Raw genomic sequence first — 10,364 nt, 5'->3', positions numbered from 1 at the left:
AGACTTGGTGATGGAACAAGGAAGTTCAGGAGTGCATACAGAGAAAGAGGTTAGCTAAGAAGAAGTGGGACACTGAGAGGACTGAAGAGAGTAGACAGGAGTACAGGGAGATGCAGCGTAAGGTGAAGGTAGACGTAGTAAAGGACTTGTGAGGACTTGTATGCTAGGTTGGACACTAAAGAGTTAGAGGTGGATTTGTACAGGTTGGCCAGACAAAGAGATAGAGATGGGAAGGTTGTGCAGCAGGTTAGGGTGATTCTTTGTAAATTTAGAGAAAGCATATGACAGGGTGCAGAGAGAGGAGCTGTGGTATTGTATGAGGACGTCTGGAGTGGCAGAGAAGTAAGTTAGAGTGGTGCAGGACATGTATGAGAGCTGTAAGACCGTGGTGAGGTGTGCTGTAGGTTTGACAGAGGAGTTCAAGGTGAAGGTGGGTTTGCATCAAGGACCAGCTCTGAGCCCCTTCTTGTTTGCTCTGGTGATGGACAGGCTGACAGATGAGGTTAGACAGGAATCTCCATGGACTATGACGTTTGCGAATGACATTGTAAGTAAGACAGAATGTGTGTGAATGAGAGGGACCCAAGGGTAACGGTGAGGTTACAGGGAGCAGAGGTGAAGAAGATGAAGGACTTTAAGTACTTAGGGTCAACAGTTCAGAGCAATAGAGAGTGTGGAAAAGAGGTGAAGAGGCGAGTGCAAGCAGGTTGGAACGGGTGGAGAAAAGTGTCAGGTGTGTTGTGTGATAAAAGAGTATCAGCGAGAATGAAAGGAAAGATGTTCAAGACGGTGGTGAGACCAGTGATGTTGTTCGCTTAGAGACACTGCGAACTGAACTGGCACTGAAGGATAGACAAGACGCAGAGCTGGAGGTAGCAGGGCTTAAGATGTTGAGGTTCTCTTTGGGAGTGAAGAGGATGGACAGGATCAGGAATGAATACATCAGAGGGACAGGGTTAGATGGAGGCACGTGATTCGCTGTTGCGACCCCTGAAAGGGCAAACAGCCGAAAGGAAAAGAAGAAGACTGTCGAGATGGTCAGAACTATGATTGGCTTTCCAGGAATTCTCCTAGAAATAAAACAGTAAGGAGCATTCACACAATTATGTCTGAATTCACAGGCATAAGCCTAAACTTAAAATAAAACTGGCACATTAAAGGATGATCAATGATAATCCACCCGTACTCGCAAATGAGTAAACTATACAACATTTGTATTTCAAATCTGCAGTAGAACGCAGAAGTAGACGCAATGCTTCTCCTTAGTAGCTAAATTTTTTTTCAATCTGTTTTTCTGTAGACATTTTTGTTGGCCTCATCCTTGGCTTGGCAGAGATGTCCGAGTTTCTTGCTAAACAAAGACTTGGTTTTGTTTTATCTGCCCTAAGCCTTGATGGGCGGTGAAGGTGATAAATGGCCTGCTTATATACAGTGCCTTGCGAGTATTCGGCCCCCTTGAACTTTGTAACCTTTTGCCACATTTCAGGCTTCAAACAAAGATATAAAACTGTAATTTTTTTGTGAAGAAGCAACAACAAGTGGGGCACAATCATGAAGTGGAACGAAATTTATTGGATATTTCAAACTTTTTTAACAAATAAAAAAAACTTAAAACTTGGGCCCTATCATTTCCTTCTTTCCTCTCTCCTCACCAGAGGCTTGACACAGTTAACAACTGCATAAAGGTTCAGATTAGGTAATTTTTGAAGAGAGCTCTAAGAGATGTAGAACTACAAGGAGAAAGGGGGGAAAAGACCTTTCTCGATTTGTAGAGCAGTTCTGGTGTTTCCATTTTGTTGTTTAGGTAACACAGATTCCAAGAAATATGTTAAGGAGGGGCATGTGTATTCTCTGCTGTTGGAGGTCCACCAGTATTTCTGAGCGCGTCCGTCTATTCCTTTTGCATCTCTTAGCCAAGGTGACAACTCTGCCAGTGCCAAGAAAGGCCAAAGATGTCCACAAATGTCAGATCTGGCTTTACTTGTGTAGGCATAGAAAGACCAATGTTTGAGTTTTGCCCATTGGAAAACACCACACAGTACAAAAACAAGGGAGCTAAACAACAGAGTGGACAACTCGGAACACCTATTAGTCAGTTGTTTTAATACCGAATAAGATTTTGGTGAATTTTAATGATGTGATACAAAAATGTCATCTTCTATTAATGTATTAAGGTGTAAATACTATCAAAATATGAAATACTGAACAAATTTTTACATCCATCTATTTTTTAATATATATATAAATATGCATCTAAAAAAAAATAACGTGACATTACTGTTCCAGTATTTCTGGAGGGGACCGTAAGCAACAACCTGAACAGACTTGTTTTGGGTGTTCCGCTGCAAAATGCAAAATAAAATAAGGGCCCAAACACGTTTGCTGCAAGCGACTGTCCACAACAATGTAAACGAGTCAACAGCAAACATTACTGTTCGTCAAAACTTTGCAGCTTCAGTATGTTAATGATCAAAACCTGTGCTGAGTCCTACTTGCATTCACGTTGTTTTTGGTCTTTTAAAACATGTTTATTTTTTCATTTGAAGGAGGCACACAAGGGAATGGTTGGAGCGGGGTTCCTTCTAACCAGTTAGCCAATAATCAACATCCTCTTTTTTGCCCCTCCATTCTCTGTGGTGGAGCTGCTTAGCCCCACCTTCCTCATTTTCTCCATAGTTTGTCTGGATCTACTATTCAGTGTATCTTTCATAAAATATTAAACATTTCTTAGCCCTTAATCGGGTTCTCCTAGCTGTTGTTCTTACATCGTTGACACAGACTTCAGTAATGACATCATTGTGAGGCACATGGTTTTGTTACATCATCTGCATCAAGCATAACTCAAGGGAGGGACTAAGACACAAGGAAAAGAAGGAAGTGCAGGAAACGTCGATGAAATAAAGGGACTTGTAATGTACCCAATATGGTTTGGACTGCTGTAATGTGTAGCTGGAAGTGACATAAACTGCATGTGATCAAACTCTGAAAGTGATCATACCAGAGTAAGTAGGCTGAGCACTGCCAGATTGTAGTCTGTGCCACATGCCTGGCAGCAGTCCAGCTGGTCGAGACCATAGGCAAGGACAGCCTCCATCAGTTGACCGCAGGGCTCCACACTGGCCAGCAACACGCCTACACACTCATTCCCTGCTGTAAGAACTGCCTCAGAGAACTGGACCTGCTTTGCCGTGCTGACACAAGCCAGAACGCGATTTAGAACCTTAGGGAAAGAGAGGAAAAAAGTGATATAGTATTGTATAAATGGCATGACATAAAAATAAATAAATAAATAAATTAAGACTGGCTTGATAATCATATTTATCTTGTTATCTATCTTCTTGTCCATGTCAAATAAACATAAGCAAATTAAATATTTTGGCTTTTTGAACATGTCCATAGGCCTCAGTACATTGCTATAGGTGTCTTATTATAAGCAACTGATTGGTTGATTACATATATATTCTTTAAATATATATGCATAGAAAAATAACTATTTATTGATTGATAATAATACATTACCATACTCTAAATCCTATACATAAACTAAAACCTTTAAATCCCAACGTTTAGGAAATCTGAAAACCTTATAGACTGAAATACAAGCATGTGCCTCATCCTCTTTTTTGCCCCTCCATTCTCTGTGGTGGAGCTGCTTAGCCCCACCTTCCTCATTTTCTCCATAGTTTGTCTGGATCTACTATTCAGTGTATCTTTTGTAAAATGTAAAACATTTCTTAGCCCTTAATCTGGTTCTCCTAGCTGTTGTTCTTACATCTGTGACATAGACTTCAGTAATTGGTGGTCCTCTGAAGGGGCTGAAACGCTCTCCAATGCTGCGGACCACTGTACTAAAAACCCTTAGCAGAGCTGCCAGCTTGGGGAGGGAGACAGAGGGAGGTGGGATGTCTTCATCCAGCACTTCACCCGACACCACATGGCTAAGATCCTAAACAGAGCACAGAATCAGTTAAGTCTTTGACAAAGACCGTATGTAATTGCACCTTTTACCATTCATATCAACCATACCATACACATTTTTCCCACTGGCAAAAATTAAAACTGCATATTATCTCCCTTGTTTTAAATCGTAAAAGAATTACCTATTTTTGACAATTCTCTCTATATAAACAACTTGTCCAATTCTCTAAAATAAAAATACATTTTTCACACTTCACTAAGTCTAACTAGTCAGGTACGAGAGCATGCTGCTAAGATCAGACTGGTGGTCTAGACTGACTTCACCTCTGCATAAGCCTCCATGTCCTCCAAGAACTGTCCCAACAAGGTGGTGGAGAAAGTCAAGTCTGCCACCCAGAATTGCTCCAGACTCTGTAACCAGCCTAAACACACATGGGAGAGCAAAGTGGCAGGTAGAAACTGTTTTTATGCTTTTTTGCTTTGATCAAACATGCAGTTCAGTGAGGGGAGCAGAAGGATGCATTCAGGTACAATATTATTGTGTAGGTTAGCCACTTCTTTGCAACACTTAGCAGCTCTAAACACCAACAATGTTATAAAGTGCAAGTCATCACCCAGCCTGTGGCAGCAGCTGCATTGATTATTACAGAAGCAGATGTACATGAGACAGATGACTAAAAAAACAAGTGTTTCAACAAGTCATCACAATGTACTAATTCATTAATAATTAAGTAACAAAATTCTGCAAGGACAGATCTGTGTGATACACGTGTCAATAGCTCTGAATTATTAAGTTAAATTATTATAATAACAACACCAGACGACTTTAAAAAGTCTATAAGTGCCAATAAGGTATCCAACTAACCAGATACTTGCTGAGTGAGGGACTGCTTCTGTGTGTGGTCAATGTGCCACCCAACCAAGATGTCCACAGTGTCCTACAGAAGGAGCAATCAAAAGGACATGGAACTTTCAGCTTGATCAAAATAAATATCAATTCAGTTTCAATTCAATTCAATTCAACTTTATTTATATAGCGCCATTTCACAACAAAGTCATCTCAGGGCACTTTACAGAATAAAGTCAAGAGTATAAAGATGTATAAAGAGAACCCAACAATTCCCCCTGGAGCAAGCCATAGGCGGTGGAGAGGAAAAACTCCCTTTAACGGAAGAAACCTCCAGCAGAACCAGGCTCAATTTACACAATTTTGTTCTTCAGGCTTAGTGTTTCAGCACAATACAGATTGAAACATGATAATGGACACCTCAATAAAGTGTCAACCAACTTAACTGTGGGCCAGAGATGAATCAGCTACCTATTCAGCCTGCAAGCTGGTGGACTACCTAGGGCTGTTTCCCATACAAAATTCTGTCTCATGTATTTTTTATTTTAAACTGAATGTGCCATTTAGCGCCTGAAAAAATAAAAAAAAAGACTTTGTGTACCTATGTACTGTACGAACCAATTGCTATGTACAAACCAATTGCTGCTGGAATACTCACCCTGAAGTTGGTACTAAAGACATGTGGGTAGCAGCGAGCCACTTGAAGAATACACTTTACACTATAACAAAGCAGTTCTGGTGTGTCCACGTTCTCCAAGATGGACTGGAGGTTGCTCATCACCAGCTGAAACACACAAAACAGTAGAGAACACTATGACCAACCAGGCTACTACATGACAATATTCTGTATCCAGTATCCTTCATTTTGAAAATCCTTGAAAGAGTAGTTGCAAAGCAATAATGTGACCACCCGCACAGGAATAACTTGTTTAAATACTCAGTCAGGATTTAGAGTTCATAGTACAGAAACTGCACAAGTAAAAGTCACCAATGATCTTGTCTTGGCTTCAGATAATGGCTTAATCTCTATACTTAGATATGAGTTCCAGATGGCTCTGCGTTAGATCCAATATTTTTTATCTGTGTGTCTCCTTTAGGCAACACTCTATAAATTTACATTGCTATCCTAATGACACCCAACTATATACATCTATGGAACCAGGTGAGGTAAAAGATAAACAAACAAAAACTTCTAAATTCAGACAAAACTGAAATCATAAAATGTGAGCCTAAAAATCTCAGAAATATGTTGTCCAACCATATAATTACTCTAGTTAACTCCAGTTGACTATTGTAACGTAGACCATCGCATTCTCCCACCACACCAAACATTCCGTCGTAACCTCAGGTCTCTCAACCTGGACAAATTCTCCTCGCTGGTCTCTGCGACTCTGCCCCCAACACAGGACGTCTCCATCCTCGATGCAGATGCAGCCACGGACAGCCTCTGCAATACACTTTCATCACGTCTGGATTGTCTCTGCCCCATGTCTTCGAGACCCACTCGTCTCTCAGCTTCTAATCCGTAGCTCACCGACTGGATCCGTGAACAACGCACCACGCTCAGGAGTGCTGAGAGGAAGTGGCACAAATCCAAGGCTCCATCTGCCCTTGCTGTGTATCAGGATCTGCTTAGATATTTTTTACAGTGTCACCAGGGCAAAGATCGAATACTACCAGGAGAAGCTCAGTAACACCTCAGACACCCGAAAGCTGTTCTCCACTTTCAAATCACTCATCTACCCACCTCCACCATCTACCTCTCTCACTGCTTACGACTTTGCAGACTTCTTTTCTAATAAGGTGGCAACCATCAGCTCACAGTTCTCTCCTCCAGACGATGACATCCGGCTAAATACTTCCAGCACTGCATTGCTCTCATCATTTGCAATTCTGATTGAGGATGACGTATTCACCCTGCTCTTCTCTAACCATCCGACCACCTGCTCTCTGAACCTGAACACTTCCACTCTCCTTCAAGCAGTTACACCCGCACTAATTCCAGCTATTACACAAGTCATCAAAACATGTCTCACAACAGGGACTTTTCCAACCTCATTCAAGCAGGCCCAGATTACCCCACTGCTCAAGAAGCCTTCTCTTGATCCCTCTTTTGTGGAGAACTACCGACCTGTCTCCGTTCTTCCATTTCTTGCCAAAACAAGCACGAACGAGCACGCTTCAACCAACTCTCAGACTTCCTTTCCAAGAACAACTTCCTCAATGTCAACCAGTCTAGCTTCAAGAGGGGTCACTCCACAAAATCGGCACTCCTGACTGTAGAGGAATATCTTCGAGCTGCAAAAGCCACAGGTCAGTCTTCTGTCTTAATTCTACTTGATCTATCGTCAGCCTTTGACACTGAACCATCAGATCCTCGTGTCCATACTCACTTACTTAGGCATCTCTGGATCAGCTCTAGACTGGCTTCGGTCTTATCTATTGGGAAGAACCTTCAAGGTATCCTGGCGGGGGCATCTTTCTCACTCTCATAGCCTCGCTACAGGTGTGCCACAGGGCTCAGTTCTTGGTCCTCTTCTTTTTTCTGTCTATACTGCATTGCTGGGTTCCATCATTTAGTCACATGGTCTTTCCTATCACTGCTATGCTGATGACACACAGATCTTCCTGTCCTTTCCACCAGACGACTCCACTGTCTCATCACACATTTCTGCCTTTCTCACAGACATCTCAGCCTGGATGAAAGAGAGACATCTTCAGCTCAACCTCTCTAAGACCTTGTCTTCCCAGCCAGACCTTAAACGTAACACAACATCAGCATCAACATTGGAGCTACAGTGATTTTCCCCACTAAGTCGGCCTAAAATCTGGGGGTCATCATCGACGACCAACTGAGCTTTAAGGACCACATCTCCCCAGTCTCTAGGGTAGCAGATTTGCCCTCTACATCAGGAAGATCAGACCCAACATCACCCAACTCATTGTACAGGTGCTGGTCATATCTCGTCTTGATTACTGCAACGCTTTGTTGATGGGGTTACTGGTATCCACAATCAAACCCTTGCAGATGATCCAAAACAAAGCAGCTCACCTAATTTTTCATTAGCCAAAAAGGACCAACGTCACACTACTCTTCAGACTTCCTGTAGCTGCTCGCATCAGGTTAAAAGCTCTGTCTCTTGCTTACAGGGTGGTTAACTCAACAGGTCCTGCTCACCTCAACTCACTCATTCAAGTACACCATATATATATATATATATATATATATATATATATATATATATATATATAGATATATATATATATATATAGATATATAGATATATATATATCTATATATCTATATATCTATATATCTATATATATATATACATACACACACACACACACACACGTGTATATATATATATATATATATATATATATATATATATATATATATATATATATATATATATATATATATATATATATATATAAATTTCTAGCGCTATTAAACTGGTAAGGTATTTTCCAGTATTGGAGAATTACACAATCACAATTAAAGATTAAAGCTACAATGTGTCATTTTTGTTGAATATTTTTAATTGAGATATGCTAAGAAGCTTAGTGAGTAGCTTTTAGTACTTGTGAAGAGGTGCTGTTGAAGCCTCCTATGAAACAGAACAGCACTGGCAGCAGTGCAGAGATACTTGTCTAATTGATTAGAGTAGAACATACACATACCCTGTGTCATCTGACAGTTACCTGACAACTACAGTTACTTTAAATATAAAAATGTGCATATTGTAGCTTTTAATAAGCAGCACAGGCTCTCAGAACTTAAGCTCAAGTGTAAAGAGTTCTGCGCAATAAAAAAAAAAAAAAAAAAAAAAACATTGTGGCAACTGACAAAGGTATATTTTATGTCTAAGACTAGTTCCATCTTTAGGAAACTGAAGCATAAAATGTAGGGGGAAAAAAACAGTTGAGGTGTACAGAATTAACTGTGTCTGTGTCTAGTTACCTGCATGATGTGGGAGAAAGCTTTTCTCTCTCCAGCAGCCTCCAAAGCACGCTGTGCTGCCACCAGGTACAACAGCTTCACCTCATCACGAGCACTGGTAGTGAACTTGAGAAAAAGCCACTTGAAGATGCGCTCAGCCTCATAGCTAAGCACTGTGCAAAGGAGACCCAGGCAGGCTGCTGCATCTTGACGCAACTCCCACAGCAGTTTACTGCTAAACATGTCAACACCAGGATGGAGATCGTGTTAGAGAGTAGAAAGAAGTCAGGGGTTGCATTATAGATTATGCATTATAGCTAAATCTTCAAAACCATTTGGTGGTTTAATGATCAATGGTTTAATGATTAATAATAAATGTTTAATTTTAAGATACGTTAAATATAAAATACAAAAACATTAAAAACAAGCAGTAGAGCATTTTACTTTTTCCATCCAAAAATATTTTTTATCAGAAAGTTTAGAGATAGCACTGCTGCATTATCTGCCCCAAGTTCTGACAAAAGAAAATGCTAGTTACTGAAGTAGTGTCACTATGGTTTTATAATTACATGTCCACTGGCTTAGACAGTTGACTGACTCCCGTATGTCCAGTATGTCATGGATGAATGTAGTGCCCAGTAAACATCAAGCTCATGCAGTGGTAGGTAAAGCTATCTTCATTTTCCTGGTTTTCTGCATAAAATATGATCCGATATGAATTCAAACACTAAATGTCACTAAATACCAAATAGTCAGGTGTTAGCAAACCTGAAGTCCACTCAATTAAAGAAGAATAGGAATGAAAGTATGGTTTAGAGCTACCTTGTCTTGTTGGCTTTAACACTTAAATACAGTTTAACTGTTACTCTAGGGTTCACTCAAAGACTTGAAGGCTGGTTAACATCTCTGTTGCCAAGTCAACCACTTGCAAATCACTGAACAGGCATGGCATCAAACTGTGGCCAAAACTGTTGCTATCCAAAAACAACACTGCAGCACACCTGAACTTTGATTAAAAAGTACCCTGAAAATACAAAACACTTTTGGGTAGGGTTGTGCAATTATTATATTTTGATTTGAATTACCTGTCCCAACTTGCCCTCTGAGAGGAGTTAGACTCTGAAAACCATGTCGGTTGCATGTCAACAGGTGTGGATAAGATTTGCCCTGAAATGCTGAACGCTCTAGACATTGTTGAGTTGCCCAGATTGACATGCTTGTTCAGTGTCGCATGGAGGATGGGAACAATGCCTGTGGAGTGGCAAACTGGGGAGGTGGTCTCCATATTTAAAAAGGGGGACCAGAGGGTTTTTGCCAATAATCGGGGTATTCAACTACTCAGCCACCCTGGAAAAGCCTTTGCCAGGGTGGGAAGTATGGGGTATAAGTTGTGTTCATATGTATATATGTATGTGCTTGTTTTTTTTCCCTCTTCATTGTATTGTGTTGTGTTGATATTTGGATAAATGAATGTTTCTCTTATGAGAGCTAAAGAAATTGTTATTGCAATCGAAATAATACGTTGTTGTTAAGTAAATGTTAAGTGTCTTGTCTCATTAGTTACTCACACTGCTCCAGTAATCGAGCTATAGCATCTGGTCCAAATCTCACATTGAGAGTGTTAGCTTTTATTTAAAATATATTTTGATTTGG

General features: G+C 40.5%; 1 protein-coding gene across 3 annotated transcripts in view; it reads right to left on the bottom strand.

Moving 5' to 3' along the window:
- Nucleotides 1-10,364, bottom strand: part of smg1 (SMG1 nonsense mediated mRNA decay associated PI3K related kinase) — a 75,335-nt gene that overhangs the window by 47,705 nt on the left and 17,266 nt on the right. For all 3 annotated transcript variants that reach the window (XM_067487433.1, XM_067487435.1, XM_067487436.1), the window contains exons 6-11: nt 8,733-8,946; nt 5,424-5,549; nt 4,784-4,856; nt 4,243-4,340; nt 3,773-3,946; nt 2,999-3,220 (exon numbers count right to left, since the gene is read on the bottom strand). In XM_067487433.1, the coding sequence (XP_067343534.1) occupies nt 2,999-3,220; nt 3,773-3,946; nt 4,243-4,340; nt 4,784-4,856; nt 5,424-5,549; nt 8,733-8,946 (907 nt within the window). The remainder of the gene's footprint in view (nt 1-2,998; nt 3,221-3,772; nt 3,947-4,242; nt 4,341-4,783; nt 4,857-5,423; nt 5,550-8,732; nt 8,947-10,364) is intronic.

This window comes from Channa argus, chromosome 20, assembly GCF_033026475.1.
Source record: "Channa argus isolate prfri chromosome 20, Channa argus male v1.0, whole genome shotgun sequence".
In the NCBI taxonomy this organism is placed as follows: domain Eukaryota; kingdom Metazoa; phylum Chordata; class Actinopteri; order Anabantiformes; family Channidae; genus Channa; species Channa argus.
The sequence above is the reverse complement of the archived record's forward strand: the minus strand, read 5'-3'. Positions and strand labels throughout refer to the sequence as shown.